This window comes from Cinclus cinclus, chromosome 3 (assembly GCF_963662255.1).
Source record: "Cinclus cinclus chromosome 3, bCinCin1.1, whole genome shotgun sequence".
In the NCBI taxonomy this organism is placed as follows: Eukaryota; Metazoa; Chordata; class Aves; order Passeriformes; family Cinclidae; genus Cinclus; species Cinclus cinclus.
The window spans coordinates 93,581,916-93,607,009 of NC_085048.1; the positions used below are offsets into that span (position 1 = coordinate 93,581,916).

The 25,094-nt window shown below is 47.3% G+C and overlaps 2 protein-coding genes across 2 annotated transcripts; both read left to right on the forward strand.

The window, feature by feature from the left end:
* The first annotated feature begins 11,170 nt into the window (after positions 1-11,170).
* On the forward strand, positions 11,171-13,422 carry LOC134041964 (acrosin-like). The gene is made up of 5 exons (XM_062489032.1): positions 11,171-11,241; positions 11,522-11,764; positions 12,077-12,342; positions 12,614-12,759; positions 13,237-13,422. The coding sequence occupies exons 1-5, from the start codon at positions 11,171-11,173 to the stop codon at positions 13,420-13,422; spliced, it is 912 nt and encodes a 303-aa protein (XP_062345016.1).
* Positions 13,423-20,628: 7,206 nt separating this feature from the next.
* LOC134042180 (acrosin-like) lies at positions 20,629-23,315 on the forward strand. The gene is made up of 6 exons (XM_062489312.1): positions 20,629-20,699; positions 20,980-21,222; positions 21,535-21,800; positions 22,072-22,217; positions 22,695-22,928; positions 22,989-23,315. The coding sequence occupies exons 1-6, from the start codon at positions 20,629-20,631 to the stop codon at positions 23,313-23,315; spliced, it is 1,287 nt and encodes a 428-aa protein (XP_062345296.1).
* Positions 23,316-25,094: the final 1,779 nt, after the last annotated feature.

Genomic DNA, 25,094 nt, shown 5'->3' on the forward strand with positions numbered 1-25,094 from the left:
CAGAGGAAGCTTTCTGCACCTCCCTGCTCCTGGATGCCCCACCAGGTCCTTCAAGACACTGGTTACCACTGTAATTTGAAAGGTGCTGGATGCCCCATAAGGAAGCACATACAATCCCTCAAAAAAAAAAAAAAAAAAAAAAGGAGAAAATTCAGAATTTGTCATTGCAACTCTTTGGTAAAGGCTGTATTATTTTTAGTCCCAGATCTACATCAATATCTTCAGCCTCACTTGTCTGAGATGTGATTTCAGCAATTTTCATGTGGTGTATTTTTCATGCCAGAAATATTGCTATGCTAGAAGTGTACAGGCTGTAACACTGATAATTCAATAGGCAGAGGTCTTCTCCTGAACCTGTAATGATCCAGCTTATCCACACTCATGGGAAGGACCCTGGTACCACTGGAAGTCTCTGCCATTCCACAAGGTGCATAATCTTAACTGTGTGCCCCAGTTTAAGGGTTCTGGGGCTGTTTAAGCAAGACCAGAAACGTCAGCTCAGGTGTCTTGGATTAAGTCCAGGTACATAATTGCATTCTTCCTGTCTACATTTCCGTTTTGCTTTTTGTTGGATAAAATATTCCTCATGCTGTAGTCTAAATCGTGGTTTGCTGCTCTGTATGCTAAAAAGCTGCCATATTCCACCCCAAAGTTGGCTGTATTCAAAGGATGGATTAACTGTTCTTTATATATGCAGTTTGGAACTGGATTGCCAGGTCCATTGTGTGTTTTAGGATCACTGTTATTTAAAATAGTGGTTTACCACTGGTATCTTCCCCTTTTACTCAAGTCTCAAAAGAAGCATATGAAAAATAAACCACTGCAGAGAGTAGGTTAATATCCACAATGAGCCAAAGTCAGTGTTTGGTTTGAGTCTGATTGCTGCAATGTTTTGTTGGAGGGGGCTGGGAGGGAAATGGCCTCTTCAGAATTAAGGAAAAAATAATCCATTTACATCACAGAAAGCTGGAATCACATCAAAGGCTGTGAAAGCTCAGAAATTGGCAGCTTGAGACCCACTAAGAACTGAAATGAATTTATACCTTTTTTTAATAAAGCTGGAACAATGATTCAAACAACTTAATCCCTTAGCAATTTCACAACCTTTTGTTATTTTTCAGAAGTCTCTCTTGTCCTGGTGTGTCAAATCACCCATTTAAATCTTTTGCATATTTAGGACTAAATTGTGCTCTCCTAAGTGTTTGATGCAGTTGAATTCAATCTGTTTGGGAGAGATGCAGAGCTTGGACTCTGGCCTTGTCACAGAGGGAATGCCAAAGTGGTGCAACACACAGCTCTGCCCTCTGCATAGTTATGCTCTGCTGGAGACTTTCAGAGCAAGTCAATAAACCCTCATTTTTAAAATAGTAGGAACACCAACCTACCTCCCAGGAGATCTTAAGCACATCCATGTGACAAAGCCTGTCTGGTATAAATGGGCCACCACAGGCTCACTGACCTTTCTGAATCAATGCACATGTACATATATAGATATAGATGATATAGATATATAGATATAGATATAGATATAGATATAGATATAGATATAGATATAGATACAGATACGCATACGCATACGCATACGCATACGCATACACATACACATATACATATACATATACATATACATATACATATACATATACATATACATACATATATATGCATGACCTCTTCAGCCCAAAATTGTCGGTAAAGAAACATTTAGATGCAGGATGACTGATGAGATGTAGCATCTGAGCTGAAGTGTAGTGTATGGTTCTTTGGTGCCAGAATAAATGTTCTGGCTGGATCCATGGTGCAAAAAAAAATGCCAATGTCCAACTCCAGATGGGGAAAGGGCACTAAGGCACAGGCCTCGGAACCCATCTGCCCAATAGGGGGGTGAATCTGTGGCATACCCTCTCGCAGGTTTCACCTCAGCACAGAGTATTAATAAACCAGCTGTGATCCCTATTTATTGCCCTTTTGAAGGTACCTCAGTAGATGGCTGAGAAGGTAATTCATGAGAGCAGGAAGGAGCCTGATCTTGTAGTTAAGCACTTGACACACTTAAAGCTGCAAAGAGGATTATCTGGGCTCTTTCCTCCTTTTAGGGGCCTGTTGAGGTGCTGCTTTTTCCACTGGAGGTAAAGGAAATAACCCAGTCAGTCCCAAATAACCCCTTTCAGACAGAAAGTTTTACCATCACTTCAGTTGCTGATTTCAAGTTCTTAATTGCAGGCCTGACACAGCCAGCCCAGCTGCTGCTAACACCAGTGTGCTTCCTGAAGTAAACACCTCCCTTTCCCTGAAACTATGGGATGAAACTCTAAACACACAAGCAAGTACATGCCTGTGTTGGTTTTCTGCAATGTTAATCCTGATTGATCCATGCACATTCTTGGTGTAAATTTACTTTTGAACATTTCCTCTGTTGACAGCCATCTTTACTAACCAGCAGGATCCTGCTATCCCCCTGTAAGGGCTCAGGATTCTTGTGTTGCCAAAATGACACCTTTGAACAGGGGGACTGCATCACTTTAAGAGCAGGGAAGGGGATAAAGAGCATCCCAAGCAGCTCTTCTAGATGTAGGTGAGAGAGATTGCTCACAGCTTCTACTGAGAATCATGAGAGTACATGGAAAAAGATCAGCTTCTGCGCAAGGCCATGTCCCTTGATACCTCACCTGCCACAGATAAGCATCTTAAAAGAAGGTAAAATAGATTTAAAATGTGCCAAGATCTCACAAGAGCCCTTGCTAATGCACTCCTTTCTGATTTTAATGCGTAGTTCTAACCCACAGAACCAGGTTCTAACCTGGTTCTCCCAAATCTCTCAGTTGAGAAGCATTAATCCCCAGGCATTTTGGTCATTCTTGTCCAGGAAGTACTTAGAGAAAAAGCTTATAAATGGATAACATTTTGGTTTCCCTCCACAAATGTTTCCAATCAATACACCACATTAGTCAACTGCCTCCTCCAGTTTTTGATTCAAGGTCGTGGTCTGGCTGACACCGTCACATTCAGATACAAACAGTAAGTGTCCTGCAGCAATGTCAAGCGAGGGTGCTTTACAAGCAGGATAATTAAAACAGTTAATTATTTGCACAGTGTCATAGGTGTGCCTAGCAATACATCGTTTAGACAAGTCCTTACCCCAAGGACCTTACAGTCTAATCTGGATGGACACTATTAAAGAACAACCCAAGGAAATAAGAGCAGAAGCGAGGCGAATTTGAGCCCGTCTCCTATTTTGTCTGTGGCACATGCCGACCCCTGTGAGTAGCCCCGGTTGCTGCTGCAGTTGTTTTCCAGCGGTGTCTCCGTTCCTGAGGCCGCTCGGGCTCATCCTGCCAGCCTTGGCAGAGCTTCCAGCGCACCCTTCTCTATGGGGGTGGCACCTCGTGTCTGTGAGCTCGTGGCATCCTGCAGTCCCTGGGACCAGTACTCTGCCAGCTGAGGTAGACCTCTCCTTTTTTGTGTCTCAGAAAACTAAGTATTCCTTCCCCCCAGAAAACATTTTACTGCCTTTTCCTTCAGAGCATAAGGTGCTCATAGGATCATAGAATCACAGTTTATCCTGAGCTGAAAGGGGCCCACAAGGATCACTGAAGTTCACGTCCCAGCATTGTCCAAATGTTCCATGAGCCCTGTCAGGCTTGGTGCTGTGACCACTTCCAGTGCCCAACTGCTCTCTGGGTGAAGAAGATTATCCTAATGTCTAATCTCAACCTCCTCTGACATAGCTCCAGGCCATTTTCTCAGGTCCAGTCACTGGTCCCTAGATCATGAAGAAATTGGGTCCAGATGATGATAGTGTGTGGCCAGTACTACATTTTGACATAGTGACAAGGCAGCAGCCACAGCAGCGTTACGAACTTCTGGAGCTCTTAGATATATTACAATCCAGCCTGGATCCTAAGGCAGAAAAGAAACTCCTACAGCCAAGGTGCACTCCTGACAGGCACTTCTGAACCCACAAAACCCTCCTTGTGTGAGCAGAACCAGAACATCCACCTTCATCTGTTTGACTGCATCCTTTGATCATATACTTAGTTACAAACACCAGCAACATCTTTTGGAAGAATTAACTCTGTAATGCAGAAAAACTGCCTGAGTGAAGATCCGAAGCAGCCCTCAGCAAACTGAGGAAAAAGACCATGAAGATTTGGGAAGACTTCTTAAGGAAATCTTTGAAATTTGAAATAGCAGCAAGAAAGGCCACAGATTTAGTATTTTGCCAGGGAAATCTTCCTAGTTTCCCATAGGAGCCCCTGACAAAATTTTTCTGGTACCAGAGATAATTCTTGCTTGCATTTCCATGAAATAAACAAATTAACACAATTTTACAGAGAACCAACAGGCTCTTTGTTCATGCATGTGCCCAGGAAATCTCAGTTCAAAAATCTGGGCTATCCCAGTCACACAGCTCAAAGGAAGAGATTAGGGATGTCCCAGCCAGCTGAACAGCAAATGTTTATTGCATAAGAAAATTGTGGTGATGTAAATATTGTTGGGTTGCTAAGGAAATTATAAAAAATTTCACACCCTATAAATGTAAATGTGTACACATCTTTAGACGAAGACATCTCTATGGCTTTGGGACAGAATGTGAAAGACATGTTGAGCCTTAAAATATGCTTGAAAATATACAGTGTGATACTGGAAAATCCAGACAATCCATTAACCTTTTACATGTGTATGCATATACGTAGTCATATGTGGACAAAACCAGCAAAATGAATAAAATACTCAACACCTACAGTTTAAATCAGTTTTATATGGACACATATGCTTTGTTTTGTTTTGTTTTGCTTTGCTTTTTTCATTTTTACTGAAGTAAGTTTTAATTATATTTTAATAAATTTAAAAGAAAAATCACATCTTAAATACAGGCTATGGGGGAAAAAAAAGCATGAAGAAGATAAAAAATGGTTCCAAACTCAACACAAAAACATGAAGATATATTCCACTTGCTCAGAAAAAAAAAAGAAAAAAAAACATAGGAAATGTCTCACTTCCAAAACAACCTTGCCCATTTCTGTTTAACTTTTGTTTTCTTCTACTCCCTCCACTCAAAACTGTGAAGGAATACTTTTTAGATATACACACACACTCTTACTACACTCCTGAGTTCTCCAAACCCCAAAAATGAATCACCTGCAAGCAAATTTTTTTCCCATTTCTAGAGAAGCTTCCCATCACCCTCCCATTAGCAACTGATTCCTTTTTATCCCTCTCTTTTTAATTTGTACCATAGAATCCCATGCTTAACATGTAAAATTTATTCCTTATTGCTCAAGTCAAATCTGTACATTTCTTTACCTATATCATGGACAACAAGGATTGTTGACACTTATTCCTCAGTACAAGAGCACAGTAGATTATGCACTGCATCTCTCAGCTTACACTGGCACAATATTAATAAGGATGCTACACCACCACCTGACTAATGCAAACCCAAAGCCTGCTTCTACCATGATTGCTTTGCAGTTCTTTGTGTAGTGTATGGGCAATATTAGACAGTATAGAACAACATTACTCAGCTTCAGTGTGGATGAACCTGAAGAACTGAAGCTATAGAAGTCAGGAAGTCACGTTCAACTTCCCATGCTAACACCAAGAAAACTGAATCTTTAACTTCATGCTTGTCACAACTGCACCCAACTGTCCTATAAAAATACACAAAAGATCACAGTTTCCTGAACTCTACTCAATCCAGTCATATTTCTGGGGAAAGCTATGTTCATAAATCAGTTGGCAATTAACGTTTTTCCCCATTAAAATATATTTATGCATCTCTTGGAATGCCTGAGCCTCACATTGTACATCATGCAGAGTAACATCATGCTACAGATACCAGATCTAGCAATGATCTGGATGCCTGTATCATATTGCCATGTAACAAAAGAACAGTGAAAACATACCTGGCAAACCAGTATGATCACTTATGTAGCAAATAATTCTTTTTCTTGGTCTACATTAATATCTGAAGCATGCAGTTTAATAAAAACCAGCAGAAATAAATAAATATGCCATGTAAACTAACTTTTCCCAGCCCTTCCATGCTTTATGGACAGTTGGAACTCCTTGGAAAATACATTGAAGACAATTCAGTTCCAATATGAAATAAAATTTCAACCATTTACATTTTTTTAAAGAATAGAAATTTCCGGTATCTTTTTTTCTATGTCCATGTAAAGAAAAAAAAAATGCCTATAAGAAACAAAGCAATTAACCATTTTTTCTCTTCTCTCACCCTATTTTCTCATAGAGCTCCAGAGGAGAGCTACTTTAGATAGGTGCCAAAAATAAAGCACTTCCAGAAGTCAAGGCGAGTATGATCTTAGAAGAAATTCTGTTTGCTCCAGAAATACCAGCGAAGGGTTTCCAGACAAGCTGCTGAAAGTCAGGAAGACTCAGCACTTTTCTCAAAGTTTTCTGGCAAACCCATGCTGGGAAGAATTGTGCTGTACCTTAAGACAAGATCCTGAGGTTTCACCCCAACAGTGTAGTTAGCTACTCTGTTTAGGTCAGTATCATACCTGTCATGACTCACCAAATTCAGCATTTCTCATAATGAAAAGCCATGTGAAATCTTTAATATTTTACCATGCTTACATTTCATTACTCCATCTCTAGAAGGAAATCACAAAAAAAAAAAAAAATTCACAGTTGCTATAGAAATAGCAATGCTCTTCATTCAAAACTACTTACATCTTGTTGGATGCTTCCTGCTGAGAAATAAATTAACTTGTCATCATCAAACTAAATAAGCAGCATATTGTTCATTAAAAGCTATTAGTATAGATTTTTTTCTTTTTAATTTCCATGCTGAATTGGAAGCAGTTGCATTCACAGCTGTCCTTCATCCACATTGGAAATATGGAGGTTATCAGTAAGTCAGTTAAGATTTTCTTTTTCTCCCCAAAATAAGTGGAGAATACACTATCTTGTGCAACTTGGAGAGCACAGAACTTTTCAGAATTTGAAAGACAACATAGGCATAAAATGTTTTCCAAGGAAACTATTTGCAATAACCTCAAACAAATGTTAAATGAAGGAAAGCAGATTGTGCAACAAAAACACAACTAACTTTGTAGTAAAAGTCTATTCATATTAATAATATCCAAGTACATGCATAAGAAGAATTTACATGATCCAGGGTATGCTTTGCAAATAATATTCAGTATTGCTAACACAATTGTATTTGGATTTTACCCCCTGTACATGTAAGCAGCTAACACCATTAATATCAAAATGCCCATCAACTTACAGAGTTATGTATCTGCAGCTGAAATGCTTAAGTGACCTGGGAACGTTCCCCACTTCTCTCTCAAAGCCTAAATGCAGAATAACAGTCTTCATGGGCAACAGGTGAAGAGTTACAATACTGAGAATTCAAATTTTTCCTAAGCTTTCAAGAACATAAGTAAAAAAGTTTTAGAATGTTTCAGGACAGACAACTGGAGACATGTGAATTTGGCACTTTCTTGGGCACAGTCCTAAAATTCAGGAAAGGAAACATTGTTTGTAGCTCTGTTTCTCTTATGAACATCTGCCCAATCATGGTTGAAAAAAGACATCCAAATACACTCCAGCTTTTCAGTTGGATTGTAAAATGTTCTCTGCCAAAAATGAAAAGGACATTGTTGCAAGATGAGCTGCTTTTGGCTGCAGGGATTATCTTTTATCGGTTTTATGTCAGAACCATCTCTCAAAAACTAAATATCAAAAATGTAAACATTCACAATAGGCAGCTGTTCTGAATTTGGAGAACATCAGCTTCTGTTGGACAATGGTTAACTGTTTGCTAAAGATTTTTTATACAGAAAAAATGTAGTTGGTGTTTTTTGCAGGGTGTATTGATTTCCATGGCCATCACTTCCTTGAGCACAAACACTCTGCCATAGTGGTGTCCTGTGAATGGCTCTTGAAGCTGCTCTCAGGAGCTACTAGCCTTCACTTTGAAAGCAGAAATAGTTTTTTATCACCGTGTACTCTGAATCTGATATGGAATCACAAAAGCAAGTTTAGAAGCTATTCTTGGTTTTTCCTGATCAAGTATTCTTTCTGATACATCAGGACCAAAGCAGTATACTGGGGAAGTCAAAGACCTAATCGAGTCACTCCAGTCCTGTAGATTGAAGTTCTCTCTGATGAAACACATTTTCTTGTGTCTTGGGCTGCAATGCAGGTTGTAACCAAAAGTATGTGTTCGATCACCCTCTATTGAAACCAAGTGGAGCAGTGTTCTTTATCTCTGGGGGATAGCCTCTGCTAATGGGCCATCTGTTAAAACCAGGTGGAGCAGTGCTCTTTATCTTTTCCACAACTCATCCTTCCTCCAGGAAAATATCTTCTGTTAATTGGCCATTGAGTTCCTCTGCATGACTGATAAAATTACATCATCACACTGGAAGATGCTCCAGCCAGGGGGAGGAACCAAGCATTCCTACCTGAAGATAATATGAGATTTGGAACATCAGGGAAGCCTTTTTCCACTGGATTACAGAGGAAAACTGGACCTTCCTACATCATCACTGGACCTTCAGAGAAAAACTGCACCCTTCTGCAGGACCACTGCTCCAACTGAACCATATCTGTCAATCCAGGAGGACTGCAGCCACCATTTAATGGGACTGCTACCAACACCCTGACTGACTGATGGGGTGTCAAGTTGGATTCTGACTCTGTCAGTGTTTTGGTTTTGGTTGTTTAGTTTTGTTTTGTTTTGTTGGGTTTTTGGGGTTTTGTGGGGTTTTTTTGGTTTTGCTTTTTATTATTACTGCATTTTTATCTTTGCTAATTTCAAAATTATAATAATTTGTAGGGAGGGGGTTTACATTTTCCATTTGAAGAGAAACTCCTGCCTTCCTTAGCAGACACCTGTCTTTCAAACCAAGACCTCTTGTTCTTGTACTCTTTCTTTAACAGCAAGATATATTTTTATTCTTCTGAAGGGATGAACTTATCCAGGATATTGGGATATTGGCCAGAACTACTCTGATGAGGTACAGAGGAGACAACTCAGACACTCAGCAGACCCTCGAATATGAAGACACCCACTTTCTTTAAGTGAGTCAGAAAAGCACCACAACTCAGTGGACTGAGACTAGGAATAGTCCCGATGATTACACTCCCCCTGGTTATAGCTAATTCTATAAATATAGTCATGAAATAATAAAAGGCACATTCTGACAACCTATCCATATTGCCTCCAAAACACAGACAGCAACATCTTGACTCTTCATCCAATTTCCCTATATGTTCAGTAGTTTTGGGAAAAAATTAGACTGATAAAATCTTTACAAACACATTTCCCTAAGAAAATTATTTTTAAACACTGAACTTTCATAAATGAAGGAATGCTTTCCTTCAACTCTCATCTAAAAGGGTACCCATGTCTTTTCATAACATGGGTACTTAAGTTCACTGCATTATGAGGTGCAAACTGTAATTAATCTTTCTTTCAAAGGGCATTCTTGTCTATAAAAATGGCTCTTCACAGATCTCTTCTATCTTCTCTTTCAAATGTTAAACACCAAATCCATTTGCACTATGTTTAATTTTATGGGACTTTGTTTCCTGCAACCCAGATCCTTCTCAGCCTTGTTCTCCAAAGACCTCTCATTAGCATCTCTCTTCCATGGAAGGTGATCCTCAGAAACAGACACTCTATCAGTGGGCAAACAATAGGAAAACTCTGACCAGGCATGGCTCTGTGAATGGTTTTCCATCAGTCATCAGTCTATCTGAAATGTGACAGAGACTCATCTCTGTGAGCCTCTTGATGGGCACAACAGGTCAAAGGGTGCAGGGGTTTCTGGAGTCCCCACCTAGGTGCTGTTCTTGACAAGGAGTTACACTGTCAGAGAAAGTTACTCCTTTCACCCAGTCTCCACTGCTGTCATTTTTGACTGTGATTACCTGAACACACATAAACCCACAGAGAGTGAATTTTGCGTAGTTGGAATTGAAATTGAATACTTAGTTAAAATATAATAATTTCTATTTAAATTATTTTAAATTTTAAATTTATTTTACTTTGTTCCTCTTGTTTCTTAAATGTTCATTATCCAAGTGTAACAAACTACAACTGTATCTGGAAAACAAAGGTAACAATAGGTTTCCATATACACAAACTAAGGAGTTTTAGCAAGATTATTCCATGTTTACTCCTTCATATTTTGTTCAAGACGGCCAACATCACTATAGGTGATACTAAGAAAATTTGTTTGGCTCGATCCCCACTTTCCCTGCAATGGGATGAAGATACCATTGTACATTTTATGGCAACCAGTCCAGGACAAGGAGAATGGAGCCTTCCAGAGGGCATTTCTCCAGCTGATGTGGCCAGCACAGACTGAGGTGTACCTGTATTTCACTGCACCTTCTGCAGGAAGAATTATTCAGGTTGGGCACTTCACTGCTCACCCACTGTGGCTGTGACCAGATAGGCTCCTGAGCCAAACACACATGTTTCCTGAAGCAGCCTTTTTCCAGAGAGATTCTGTTTTAGGAAGAACCTCAGAGGAAAAAAGGCTGCAGAGAACAGGGAGGCAGTGAAATTTCAAAAAGACAGTGATACCTTGTTTTCATGTGAGTTATAAGTGGGCAGTGACAGCCTCTGCCTGTGTCAAGACCTGTAAAGCCTCATGCCTCAAGAAAAGGGACCTAAAGAAAAAAGCAGGGAGCCTTCTTAAAAGCGCAGGTACTGCTAGGACAAGGGGCAATAGTTTTACAGTGGCACAGGGTAGCTTTAGATGGGATATTGGAAAGGACACTCTGAGAATACAGAAGAACAGCTGTGGGTTGCTCAGAGCAGCTGTGGTTCCCCATCCCACAAAGTGCTTGAGAACAAGTTTCTGAGCCAGGCTCTGAACAGCCTTGTCCAGTGCAAGCTCCCCCTCTGTGCCCAAGGCTATGGGGTCAGAGTTAGATGATCTAGAGTGGCCCTTCCACCCCAAACCATTCTATTCCTCACTGATTTGATGTTGCCCCTCCCGCAGTGGGCCCCCGTGTCACAGACCCCCATGGAGCCCAGAACACGGAACCCACCCCTCTGTGACATCAGCTCTGGGGACGAGGGCACCACGGGTAGCGCAGCTGCTGCGGGCATTGTAGCTGTGGCTGTGCTGCTGCACGGAGCAACAGAGCTTGCAGCTGACACGTGCCTCTGGCAGCCATGAATTGGCTCAGCTTCCTCGTCCTGCTCACCGTGGCCGGGCTGGCGCAGGGGACATGGGACAACTGTGGGTAAGTGGCCCCAGGCCCTGGGAGGGAGGCACGGCAACATTTGGGGCCTTCCCTGGAGAGCGCCCGCCTGTCCCCCATGGCCGGGCCACAGCTTCCCACCCACCATGGGGAAGCCTCAGTTCCTTGCCAGCAGCCAGGTGCTGGCACAGACAGACTCACATCCCATGGACTTCCCTGGCTGGCTGTGCGTGCAAGACCTTGTGGGGAGGGCAGAGGGCTGAGCTTCAGCCTGAGCCACTGCAGGCCATGAAGTAACAAGGAAATCTCTTTTTTCTTCCAGAGGGACCTGCGGGCTCCGGGCTCCACTACCTGTCTACAGCCCCATAACTTATTCCTACGGCAGTGTGGCTTATGACTATGGCTTGACACGCATCGTGGGAGGCACAGGTGCCATGGAAGCATCCTGGCCCTGGATCGTCAGCATCCAGCACCCCTGGTTACCAGACCTGGGGCATTTCTGTGGAGGGTCTCTCATCAGCACAGAGTGGGTCCTCACAGCAGCTCACTGCTTCGATGTGTTTAAGTAAGGAGGATCGGGGAACGGGGACATCCCCACAACACCAGCAGGTGCCCTGTCAGCAGCTCCACCTGCTATTCCCATCCCCTTCCCTCTCAGGCAGCCCAGCTGCCACATGGCTCAGGAGAAGCCTGGGTTGTGCCAAGGCCTCCTAGCAGCTTCCAGCTTGGCATTCCCCCAGCCTAAGGCGTGCAAGGGCACTCACACCTGCCAGAGCACGGCTCCCTCTCTGCCGTGCCACGCACAGGTCTGGCAACTGCCAGCTGCTGTGGCACATGGCTCTGCTTGTTCTCAGCCCTCTCTCCATCTCTTTTCCAGCAACATTAGCATGCTGTATGTGGTGATTGGAGCCACCCAGTTGACTCAGCCGGGCCCTGGGGCCGTAGTGCGCAGTGTCAAGCAGGTGCTGATACACCCGTACTACAATCCTGATGACATGAGCTATGATATTGCCGTGATGGAATTGGACCATCCTGTCCAGTGCAGCCCCTACATCCAGCTGGCCTGTGTGGCTCATCCCACCCTAAAAGTGTCAGAGCTGCAAAACTGCTGGATTGCTGGATGGGGAGCTGTGACTGCAAGATGTAAGTTCCAAGATGTAAGATGAGAGCTCCTGGGCCAGCTCAGCACACCAGGCAGAGGGTTTGGGCTTCCCCACAGCAGAGGCCCCATGCAGGATGCATGCCTCTGCAGAGATGGACCTGGCCTGCTCCCCAGAGACAGGCTGCAGGGACACAGTGCTCCAGTGCCTCTGCAGAGGGAAAGCCAAACCCTAGGGAAATGGATCCCTTCCCCAGAGAGATGAGGAGAATCGGCATGGTTCCACCAGGGGTTTATTCCTTTCTCTGCTCACAGCTCAAGATTCAAGTGATCGCCTCCAGGAAGCCAAGGTCCAGCTCATCGATGTCCAGCTCTGCAACAGCAGTGAGTGGTATGCAGGGAAAATCCACACCCACAACTTGTGTGCTGGTTACCCAGAGGGCAACATCGACACCTGCCAGGTAGGAGCATGCCATGAGCCACTCAGCCCCCAGCAGCACCAGCAGCCTGGGCAGCACTGCCCCAACACAGCCCAGGGCCTGCTTTGCACAGCCACTCTCTCACCCTCCCAGCCCCAGCTCCCCCCAAGTGCTCTGGGGGCTTCCCACACACTCCCCATCCACACCTGCCTGCCCAGTGCCTCCTTTGTGCCAGAAAGCCCAGAAAGCCCAGCTCATGCTCTTGGCAGCCCAGAGGTCCAGGTGCCAAACGTCCATCTTCTGCACATCCAGGAGCCCTGTGCAGAGAGCACAGAGAGAGCCCTACACTACAGGACCCCAAGCCATTCACAGCCAAGATTCTGCAGGCTCCAGCCCCTGAGCAGAGCCTTCCTCTGCCTGGAATCCAGCTCTGGCAGGGGCTGTGGGAGAGAAGGAGACAGCCCCAGTGCAGATGGGGGCCACCCAATACGTCCTTAATCCTCCTCTGCTCTGCTGCAGGGTGACAGCGGTGGTCCTCTCATGTGCCAGGACAAGAATGCTGACTACTGGTGGGTTGTTGGAATAACCAGCTTTGGAAAAGGCTGCGCCAGGGCAAAGCGGCCCGGAGTGTACACCTCCACTCAGTACTTCTATGACTGGATCGAGTACAATATGCGTCCACAGACAGTTGAAAGTGTTTCTTGAGCAGCAGGACAGGCAGGATCCAGGGCAGGCTGCAGTGCACCACAACCTTATCCTCCTGGGTTAATGCCTGCTGATGCAAAAGCAGCCTCAGTATCAAAAGCCTGATCTGTCCTGACCACACTCCTCTCCTGTGTGCATGCAGACACTGGAGTTGATTTAGGTGTTGAAATAAAGTTACCTTTGTTCAAAGAAAACCATCTTTTTGATTGAATTCTGACTCGTGAGCAAAGCAAGGACTGCCATACTCAGCACCTGCGGAATGAGCCTGAGGACACGAAGGGACAGAGTGGCTCCAAAGAGCTCCAAAGTGCCTGGTCAGAGAGAAGAGTGCTCACAGCCACCATGGGCTGGAGTAACGTGCTACATCAAGGCTAGGAAGGGGATAGGATAAATGCAGACACCTTGGGGGTGGGGCTCAAAGGCACATGGGCTGCTGAATAGAGCCCTGGTGTGAGCCTGGGCTAAAGGGAACAGGCCTGGGAAACTCCCAAGCAGGACAAGGGAAACTCCTGGCTCCTGACTGGAGTGCCAGTGCACTAAGGCAGAGCCACATCTCACAGGCAGTAAAGAGGGGTTGCTGTGCCAGGTGGTCACACTTCACAGATACTCAAAGGGAGAGCAGAGTGTTATTCTGGGGAGAGGAGCCTGGCAGGAACCCTGGGAGAGCACACTAGGAATGCCATGGGAGGCAGAGGTGAGTGGGCCGACAGCAGCTGCCACACCAAGGCTGTTCACTGGCATGGACAATCTGTGAGCCAAGGGAAAAGATCCCTGGGCTTGGCTCCATATTTGGGAGGAGACAAGGGCAGAGAAAGGGAGAAGTTGAGCAAGATGAGAGGGCTGTATAAGTTTGGCAAACAGAAGGAGCAATGGAAGAGCATAGACACAAACTGCAGCTTGGTGTGCTTCTTGGCCTGAGTGCTGCACATAATCACTACAGGATGGGAAAGAAACTTCTTATTTTAACTTGCTACTTAACAAATCATCTACAGACTGTATATAAATTCTCCCCCTAATTTTGTATCATTTCAATCAAACCTCAATATTTGGAGTGGTGGGAGTGGGAAAGAAAAAATGGGAGAGAAATGCCATGGGGAAGTCTTATTGAAGGGAGTTGCTATCCTTTCCAGGTGAAGGCAAGTGAACTTTGACTTTCTCCATCTAATGGAAGGCTTCAAAATGCCTTGGGTTAGGTGTGACTCCACTTACCCTTGGATACTCTTTTGGCTTCCAGACCAATGCAGTCCTGTGTCATGGTGGGTGGCACTCTTGGCTTTGTGTTAGTCAAGGTGGGCTGTGCTGAGAACAACCACCTTACATCTGTACTGGTCTCTAACACCCTGGCCTAAGTCAGGGGCTGCCTGCTTACTGAAGACTCTGAGTGCAAGAGTATTGTTGGGGGTTGGGTTTCTTTTTCTTTTACTTGTTGCCTGAGGAATTTTTCACATTGAAAAATCAATGCTAAGAAGCACTGATGACTGGGTACTTGAGATGGGGGAGGGGAACATGTCTGGTTTTTAGGAGTTTCTCTCAGAGGGACAGAGGCACCATGAGATTAGAAGCAGGTAAAAGGAGAGCAGGGGCACTTGCTCTTTCTCACTCGCTCTTGGCTTCAGAGGAGGAAGGTCACTGCTACCACCACCATAGCCCAGCCAGGAGCTGCCTTCTTCTGCTGCAATTAGATCCCACACCTCAGCTCTCCTAGGAGCCCCTCCCATTTCAACTTGCTTTTTCCAAGCAGCCTGCTGGAGCACTGAGACCAACACTGCCCCAAGATTTGTGAAGCAAATCCTCTTTTCCATCCCTTCCCATCTGGGACACAGCCACCATCCCCGCGTGCTCCCAGAGCCCGCGCCACAGCGCCCATTGCAGCCACGGGGGAATCACTGCACCCGCCCTGCCGGCCGGGAGCTACCAGCGCCCCTGCCGGCTGTGACGGGAACTGCACCAAAGAGAAAAGTGCCTGCGGCCAAGAGCGCTCAACAGGGTTCCTGCTCTCTTTGTTATTAACTGCACAGTTGCAGTTGTTTGTTTGCCTTGTTATACATACTAGTAAAGAACTGTAATTCCAACCCCCATATCTTTGCCTGAGAGGCCTTAATTTCAAAATTATGCTAATTCAGAGGAAGGGGGTTTACAGTCTCCATTTCAAGGGAGGACCCTGCTTTCCCTCACAGACACCAGTCTTTCAAGCCAAGACAGATTTTGGCATCCAGTGCAGGGCCTGAGGGCACCAAGAGAAAAGGGTGAAACAGGAGTAACAGTTCTTAAGTTACCTAATTCTTTGTTTGCTGAATTTAGAAACCTCATTAGGTGGCACCATGTTGTCCAGCTTACCCTAGTTCAGGTAGCATGTGGTCACAGCTATATTTCTCCCATTTTCATCCCCTTATCTAGGACCCTTATGGGTCCTATAATTAAGGCTACTGTGGCTATTATCCAGTTTGCTTTATGGGTTAATAAGGTGAGGAATTAATGAGTTTTTAACTTCCTCTGGAAGGCAGGCATATGGATTTAGAGCTATCACACATTAACTGTATGTTTTAGGGTTTATTTCAATAATGGTACTGACAGTGAGAAAATGACACCAGGGGAAATTATCTTCCAAACCTTTACACAGATTTTTGGGTCTACCCCACCAGTTTTCAGAGGGTTCAAATCTTCTCTAAATGCTAATGGTATCATACAGTGGCTGGTGTTGCTGATAGGCCTGTTCTATTTAGCAATCAGAGACAAGGGAAGATTGGCTTGGATAACCACCCTGATACCTACCCCAGGAAATAGGCATGCTGCCACAGAGACTGATCCTGCTCCACAGCCCACCTCAGAAATGAACCACCCGAATTGGGTGGGGGTCCTAGTGATAAAGATATGCAAGATGGGCCAGATGCTGATTTCCAGATTTCCCCAGCTGGTGAGAAACCCTCCCCCTGCCTTGAAAAGGGAGAGTCTGATGGTGCAGCATTGGAGCACACAGACAATACAGCCATCCTGGTTCCAGCTGAACTGCAAGGGCAATCACAACCAGCACCAGTCACCCCTATGGAAACAAAAAAGTGTAAGATGAAATCAGAGCAACAGGATAATAAAGAAAAGAAAGGAGGGCCCTCACAACCCGCAGGGAAGCCAGAAGTTGAGATCATCACCAAGTCACTCTCATATCAAAGTCTTTGTAATCTGCAAAAAGACATTGTTTGCAGGGACCTTAAGGCTTATACAAACTGGTTACTTTGAGTCTGGGATCTTATGGGTAAAAGTGTGAAACTGAGGCAAGGAATTTGGGACCCTTGACTCAGGACTCAGGTGTGAATAAGGCATTCATATGGGAACCAGGGTCCCTTTCCCTATGGGAGCGGCTTTTAATGAGTGTAAGACAAAGGTTTGTCCACAGAAAGAAAATGTGGAAGTACCATCATAGAATGCTGCAGCAGAGCCTTGAGGAAGGTATTCAACAGTTGAGAGAAGTGGCAGTACTGGAGGTACTCTTTGGGAGGGATGGACAACATGACAATGACCCCGACAAGGTCAGGTGCACAGGGCAAATGTTACGAATCTTGCAAACCTAGGGCCATCTCAATACACCACCTGTATTGCAACCATTAATGCTGATAACAACTGAGAGACAGTGGGGTCTGTCACCAACAAGCTTAGGAAATACAAGAGCATGATCAATGGCCTGATGCAGGCTCATGTCTCTGCTGTGATCAAGAGCTTCCAAGAGGAAATAAGGGAGATAAGGAAGAAGGTAAGAAAGAACAGTTCCCATATGGCACCAATGTGATTCACAGGCCCCGAAGTCAAAGCCCCATGTCCCCCAGCTAGGGAGAGAGGATACATCCCACGAGCACTGCTGCGCCAGACACGCTGGAACTCCAGTACGAGCTGGAGTCCAAGGCAGCAAAGTGGTACGCCACCACTGACATTGCCAATGCATTTTTCTCCATTCCTCTGGCAGCAGAGTGCAGGCCTCAGTTTGCTTTCACCTGGACGGGTGTGCAGTACACCTGGAACCGACTGCCCCAGGGGTGGAAGCACAGCACCACCACGGACTGATCCGTGGTGATCCAAGTCTGGATCAAGTCTGCACTGGAAAAGGGTGAAGCTCCTGAACATCTACAGTACATCGACTACATCATTGTGTGGGGGAACATGGCAATGGAAGTATTTGAGAAAGGAGAGAAGATCATCCACATTCTGCTGGGAGCCAGCTTCACCATCAAGAAAAGCAAAGTCAGAGGACCTGCCTGTGAGATCCAGTTCCTGGGAGTAAAGTGGCAAGATGGACAGCACCAGATCCCCACTGAGGTGATCAACAAGATGACCACAATGTCTCCACCAACCAGCAAGAAGGAAACACAAGCTTTCCTAGGTGCCATAGGCTTTTGGAGAATGCACATTCCTGAGTACAGCCAGATCGTGAGCCCTCTCTACCTGGTCACCCACAAGAAGAACAATTTCTACTGGGGCCCTGAGCAGCAGCAAGCCTTTGCCCAGATCAAGCAGGAGATCGCTCATGCTGTAGCCCTCGGTCCAGTCAGGATGGACCAGAGGTGAAGAATGTGCTCTACTCTGCAGCCGGGAACAAGGGCTTGTCCTGGAGCCTTTGGCAGAAGGTACCTGGTGAGACCCGAGGCCGACCTCTGGGATTCTGGAGCCAAAGTCACAGAGGGTCTGAAGCCAACTACACCCCAACAGAGAAGGAGATCTTGGCTGCCTATGAAGGAGTTCAAGCTGCCTCAGAGGTGATTGGCACGGAAGCACAGCTCCTCCTGGCACCCGACTACCAGTGCTGGGGTGGGTGATTAAAGGAAAGGTTCCCTCTACCACGCCACTGATGCCACATGGAGCAAGTGGATCACCCACATCATGCAGCACACCCATATTGGAAACCCTAATCGCCCTGGGATTTTGGAAATAATTACAAACTGGCTGGAAGGTGAAAACTTTGGTCTCACTGACAAAGAGGAGCAGAAACAAGTGACATGGGCTGAAGAAGCCTCACTATGCAACCAACTGCCAGCAGACAAAACACACTCATTTCATTGACAGCTCCTGTCACATTGTGGGAATGAACCAGAAGTGGAAAGCAGCCATATGGAGCCCCACACGACAGGTCACAGAAGCTACTGAAGGAGAAGGTGGATCAAGTCAACTTGCTGAACTCAAAGCCATTCAGCTGGCCCTGGACATTGCTGAAAGAAAGAAGTGGCCAAAGCTCTACCTTTACACTGATTCATGGATGGTAGCCAATGCTGTGTGGGGTTGGCTGGAACGATGAATAAAGGCTAACTGGCAACACAGGGGAAAACAAATCTGGGCTGCTGATGAGTGGAAAGACATTGCCACTCGGGTAGAGAAGCTACCTGTAAAAGTCTGCCATGTAGATGCCCATGTCCACAAGAGCTGGGCTAACGAGGGGCACTGACACAACCAGCAGGTAGATCAGGCTGCAAGGATAGAGGTGTCACAGATAGAGTTAGTCTGGCAACATAAGGGAGAATTGTTCCTGGCTCAATGGGCCCATGATGCCTCAGGTCATCAGGGCAGAGATGCTACCTATAAGTGGGCACGAGACCGAGGGGTGGATCTCACCGTGGACAGCATTTCCCAGGTTATCCATGACTGTGAGACGTGTGCTGCCATCAAGCAAGCCAAGCGAGTGAAGCCCCTCTGGTATGGGGGGCGGTGGTCCAAATATAAGTATGGGGAGGCCTGGCAGATTGACTACATCACACTGCCTCAGACACGCCAAGGCAAGCACTATGTGCTGACCACGGTGGAAGCCACCATTGGATGGTTGGAAACCTACCCTGTGCCTCATGCCACTGCTCAGAACACCATCCTGGGCCTGGAAAAGCAAGTCCTTTGGAGGCATGGTATCCCTGAGAGAATTGAGTCAGACAATGAGACTCATTTCAAGAACAGCCTCATAAACACCTGGGCCAGAGAACACAGCATCGAGTGGGTGTACCACATTCCTTATCACGCACCAGCCACTTAGAAAGTTGAATGGTGCAGTGGACTGCTTAAAGCCACCTTGAAGGTACTGGGTGGGGGGACTTTCAAGAACTGGGAGATAAATTTAGCAAAGGCCACATGGTTAGTGAACACCCGAGGTTCAACTAACTGACCAGGCCCTGCCCAATATGAGCCTGTTCCAATTTTGGGAACAGATGGAGATAAGGTTCCAGTGATGCACATGAGAGGTATGCTAGGAAAAACCGCTTGGGTAAATTCTGTCTCCAGCGAAGACAATCCCATCCACGGGATTGTCTTTGCTCAGGGACCAAGTTGCACTGGGTGGGTGATGCAAAAGGATGGAGAGACGTGATGTATACCTCAAAGAGACCTTGTTTTAGGGCTAACAACCCATGACACTGTGTCTGTATCCGTATCTGCATGTATATATGTATAAAATTAAGGTATTGCATGTATGTATATAATTTAAAGGTTTAAAATTGATGTGACGTATTGGTATAGGAAAAAACTGGGGTGGATAATGTAAGGGGGTGGATTTTTGTTTCATTTATTCATTGGCTGTGGAATTTTTCCTACTGACTTGCTAAGAAGCACTGATGACTGGGTACTTGAGATGGGGGAGGGGGAATATGTCTGGTTTTTGGGAGCGCCTCTTGGAGGGAGAGAGACACCATGAGATTAGACGCAGGTAAAAGGAGAGCGGGGGCACAAGCTCGCTCTCGCTCGCTCTTGGCTTCAGAAAAGGAAGGTCACAGCTACCACCACCATAACTCAGCCACGAGCTGCCTTCTTCTGCTACTGCTGGAACCTGCACCCCAGCTGTGCCAGGACACTCTGCTGCTTTCAGGTTGCTGTTTCCAAGTAACCAACACTGCCCCAGGGTTCATGAAGCTAATCCTCTCTTTTCCATCCCTTCCCATCATGCACACAGCAGCCTTTACCACTATCCCTCCATGCCCAAGGCTATGGGGTCAGAGTTAGATGAATTAGAGTGGCCCTTCCACCCCAAACCATTCTATGCCTCACTGATTTGATGTTGCCCCTCCCGCAGTGGGCCCCCGTGTCACAGACCCCCATGGAGCCCAGAACACGGAACCCACCCCTCTGTGACATCAGCTCTGGGGACGAGGGCACCACAGGTAGCGCAGCTGCTGCGGGCATTGTAGCTGTGGCTGTGCTGCTGCACGGAGCAACAGAGCTTGCAGCTGACACGTGCCTCTGGCAGCCATGAATTGGCTCAGCTTCCTCGTCCTGCTCACCGTGGCCGGGCTGGCGCAGGGGACATGGGACAACTGTGGGTAAGTGGCCCCAGGCCCTGGGAGGGAGCCATGGCAACACTTGGGGCCTTCCCTGGAGAGCGCCCGCCTGTCCCCCATGGCCGGGCCACAGCTTCCCACCCACCATGGGGAAGCCTCAGTTCCTTGCCAGCAGCCAGGTGCTGGCACAGACAGACTCACATCCCATGGACTTCCCTGGCTGGCTGTGCGTGAAAGCCCTTGTGGGGAGGGCAGAGGGCTGAGCTTCAGCCTGAGCCACTGCAGGCCATGAAGCAACAAGGAAATCTCTTTTTTCTTCCAGAGGGACCTGCGGACTCCGAGGCGTAGTGTCTGACTACGGCCTCATGAATTATTACTATGGCAACATAGCTAATGACTACGGCATGACACGCATCGTGGGTGGCGTGGGTGCCCTGCCAGGAGCGTGGCCCTGGATTGTCAGCATCCAGCACCCCTGGGTACCAGACCTAGGGCATTTCTGTGGAGGGTCTCTCATCAGCACGGAGTGGGTCCTCACAGCAGCTCACTGCTTCGATGTGTTTAAGTAAGGAGGATCGGGGAACGGGGACATCCCCACAACACCAGCAGGTGCCCTGTCAGCAGCTCCACCTGCTATTCCCATCCCCTTCCCTCTCAGGCAGCCCAGCTGCCACATGGCTCAGGAGAAGCCTGGGTTGTGCCAAGGCCTCCTAGCAGCTTCCAGCTTGGCATTCCCCCAGCCTAAGGCGTGCAAGGGCACTCACACCTGCCAGAGCACGGCTCCCTCTCTGCCGTGCCACGCACAGGTCTGGCAACTGCCGGCTGCTGTGGCACATGGCTCTGCTTGTTCTCAGCCCTCTCTCCATCTCTTTTCCAGCAACATTAGCATGCTGTATGTGGTGATTGGAGCCACCCAGTTGACTCAGCCGGGCCCTGGGGCCGTAGTGCGCAGTGTCAAGCAGGTGCTGATACACCCGTACTACAATCCTGATGACATGAGCTATGATATTGCCGTGATGGAATTGGACCATCCTGTCCAGTGCAGCCCCTACATCCAGCTGGCCTGTGTGGCTCACTCTACCCTAAAAGTGTCAGAGCTGCAAAACTGCTGGATTGCTGGATGGGGTTCCACTGCTGCAAGAGGTAAGTTCCCAAGAGAGACTCCTGGGCCAGCTCAGCACACCAGGCAGAGGGTTTGGGCTTCCCCAGAGCAGAGACCAAAGCCAGGTTGCAGGATGCATGCCTCTGCAGAGATGGACCTGGCCTGCTCCCCAGAGACAGGCTGCAGGGACACAGTGCTCCAGTGCCTCTGCAGAAGGAAAGCCAAACCCTAGGGAAATGGATAGCTCTCCCAAGAGAGATGAGGAGAATGGGCAATGTTGTGCTCAGGGTTTATTCCTTTCTCTGCTCACAGCTCAGCAATCAAGTGATCACCTGCAGGAGGCCAATGTCCACCTCATTGATATCCAGCTCTGCAACAGCAGTGACTGGTATGCAGGGAAAATCCACACCCACAACGTGTGTGCTGGTTACCCAGAGGGCAACATCGACACCTGCCAGGTAGGAGCATGCCATGAGCCACTCAGCCCCCAGCAGCACCAGCAGCCTGGGCAGCACTGCCCCAACACAGCCCAGGGCCTGCTTTGCACAGCCACTCTCTCACCCTCCCAGCCCCAGCTCCCCCCAAGTGCTCTGGGGGCTTCCCACACACTCCCCATCCACACCTGCCTGCCCAGTGCCTCCTTTGTGCCAGAAAGCCCAGAAAGCCCAGCTCGTGCTCTTGGCAGCCCAGAGGTCCAGGTGCCAAACGTCCATCCTCTGCACATCCAGGAGCCCTGTGCAGAGAGCACAGAGACAGCCCTACACTACAGGACCCCAAGCCATTCACAGCCAAGATTCTGGAGGCTCCAGCCCCTGAGCAGAGCCTTCCTCTGCCTGGAATCCAGCTCTGGCAGGGGCTGTGGGAGAGAAGGAGACAGCCCCAGTGCAGATGGGGGCCACCCACTACCACCTTAATCCTCCTCTGCTCTGCTGCAGGGTGACAGCGGTGGTCCTCTCATGTGCCAGGACAACAGCGCTGACTCCTGGTGGGTTGTTGGAGTGACCAGCTGGGGAAAAGGCTGTGCCAGAGAAAGGCAGCCTGGAGTGTACACCTCCACTCAGCACTTCTACGACTGGATCGTGGCCCAGACAGGCATAAACACAGCTGGAAGGGGTTCTCCAACATCACAAGCCTGGAGTCATTTTATGACCGCCCAGCAAACAGCACAGATGCCATGGCTAACACAACCTCCCACATTTAAGCCATGGCCAACACGACCCCCCACTTACAAACCTTGGTCAACACGACCCCCCAGTCATACGCCCTGGCCAACACGACCCCCCACTTATAAGCCTTGGTCAACACGACCTCCCACTCATACACCATGGCCGACATCACTTCCCACTCATAAGCCATGGCCAACACGACCTCCCACTTATAAACCATTGCCAACATCAATCCCCACTCAGACTCCATGGACAACAGCTCCCTCCACTCAAAAACCAACACCATTGGGCGAGGTTAGCTCCTGCCCATTTCCACTCAACAAACTGGTAGACTTCTTTAAGAAGGTGAAGAAGCTCCTCCAACAGGTCCTTGGACTGAACACTGCTTGAGAAGCAGAAGAGAAAGGATCCACGGCTGGCTGCGGTGTACAGCAACCTTTTCCTGCTGGGTTAATGCCTGCTGATCCAAAAGCAGGCTCAGTGTCTAAAGCCTGCTCTGCCCTGCCCTCACTCCTCTCCTGTGTGCAGGCAAACACTGGGGTTGATTTAGTTATTGAAATAAAGTTACCTATGCTCAAAGTGAATCAGCTTTTCAGTGCAATTCCAGCTCTTGGTCAAGACCCATGGGGCACAAGGGGACCAAGTGGATCCAAAGCCTGGTCAGAGAGTGCTCTGAGCCAATATGGGCTGGAGGAACCTGCTACATCAAGCCTAGGAAGAGGATAGGAAAATATTTTTGTTAAGGCTCCAGTATTTGTTGAAAACTCCTAGGAGACATTACTGCCTCATTGTACTCAAGATAAATTCCTCCCATAGTAACTATTTGTGAGAAGAGTGTTGCTTTTCTACAGCACTGACACTGCTCCCTTATGTCATTTCCCCCTCTCCTCTGTCAAAATGGGCATTGTGCTTTGCAGTGCAGATACCAGTGCTATTACTTGTATTTTTTTATTTATCTACTCCAATTTTTACATGTCACCAGTGCCCAAAATGTGCTTTATTCTCTAAAAATCCTAATAGAAGAGGAAAAGTTAGGGGAGAAGTTGAAAATCCCACACAGAGAGCACACCTTGAGCTGTGACATTCATATGCACAAGCAAACCTGAATTTCCATACCTGATGGTCGTTTGGGGGTAGGGAAGCCGAAGGCTCTCATAGCCGAGCTGGTTGCAGCCTGCCCAAGCACCGACTCCGGTTCTTTATCTCTCACACGGACAGCCCTTCCCACCCGGCACCGGCGGGGCCGCCCCGGCTTCGCTCGGATCAGATCCCAGCTCCGCTCTCGTCCCTCCTCCGGGAAACGCTCTCGGCTGCAGCGCGCTGTCCCTCGGAGCCCCGGACACCTCCTGGCCGCCGGCCCCGCTCCGCAGCGGCTCCGGCCCGAGACCTTCTCCTCCCCGCGGTACCCGGGGTGCCGGGCCCGCCCCTCCGGTGACCCCCCTCGCCCGCCCGGCTCGGTGCTTCTCTCCACCCCACCCAGCCAGGGGTGGGACATCCATAGCTTCTCTGGGCAACCTGTTCCAGAGCCTCGTCATTCTCAAAGTGAAGAATCTCTCCTTTGTATCTACTTTAAATCCACGGTTTCCGTTTGAAACCATTCCACTATACCTACAGAATCTATTAAGTCTAAACCAAGTAAGCCAATACTGTTACACCCTTAATCAATAGCCTGCTGAAACACACTTGCACTCAGTGAAAGTCACCCTTTGCTTTATGCCTTGCACCAAAACACAAAGCCATTGGAGGGAAAGAAAAGAAAAAAAAAAAAGCCATGTATTATTCATGCCATGGCACAAATTCTACCTGTCCTCCATCTCAATAAGTACCACAATCCAAAATACTTTCCTGCCCCCACACATTTAAAACCCGTGCCCACTCCCCACACTGCATCCCCCAGCAAGCACTTCCTGCCTCCCCACCCAAATCACTTACAGCTCGCACAAGTGTAATTCAATCTATGTTAATTCTTCAATTATTTCAGTATTCTGCTCTCCAACATTCTAACCCCAGCTGACATGAAAAGCAGGCACCCATTTGTACACTGAGATGGCAGAACAGCTGAATGCTTAATGTCCTAAGTAGTTCCATTCACTGATGATTTTTAAGTCGTAGAAAGGTTTCCAAAGTGGAAGGCTTCCGAAGTGAACTGTAGGCAGTTTGCCACCACAC

Bases quoted from the DNA above. Each gene is read 5' to 3' on its own strand.
- LOC134041964 (XM_062489032.1), top strand. From the start codon at position 11,171: ATGAATTGGCTCAGCTTCCTCGTCCTGCTCACCGTGGCCGGGCTGGCG. The intron at 11,765-12,076 runs GTAAGGAGGATC...TCTCTTTTCCAG, and splicing joins CACTGCTTCGATGTGTTTAA to CAACATTAGCATGCTGTATG. The intron at 12,343-12,613 runs GTAAGTTCCAAG...CTCTGCTCACAG, and splicing joins GGGAGCTGTGACTGCAAGAT to CTCAAGATTCAAGTGATCGC.
- LOC134042180 (XM_062489312.1), top strand. From the start codon at position 20,629: ATGAATTGGCTCAGCTTCCTCGTCCTGCTCACCGTGGCCGGGCTGGCG. The intron at 20,700-20,979 runs GTAAGTGGCCCC...TTTTTCTTCCAG, and splicing joins GGGACATGGGACAACTGTGG to AGGGACCTGCGGACTCCGAG. The intron at 21,223-21,534 runs GTAAGGAGGATC...TCTCTTTTCCAG, and splicing joins CACTGCTTCGATGTGTTTAA to CAACATTAGCATGCTGTATG.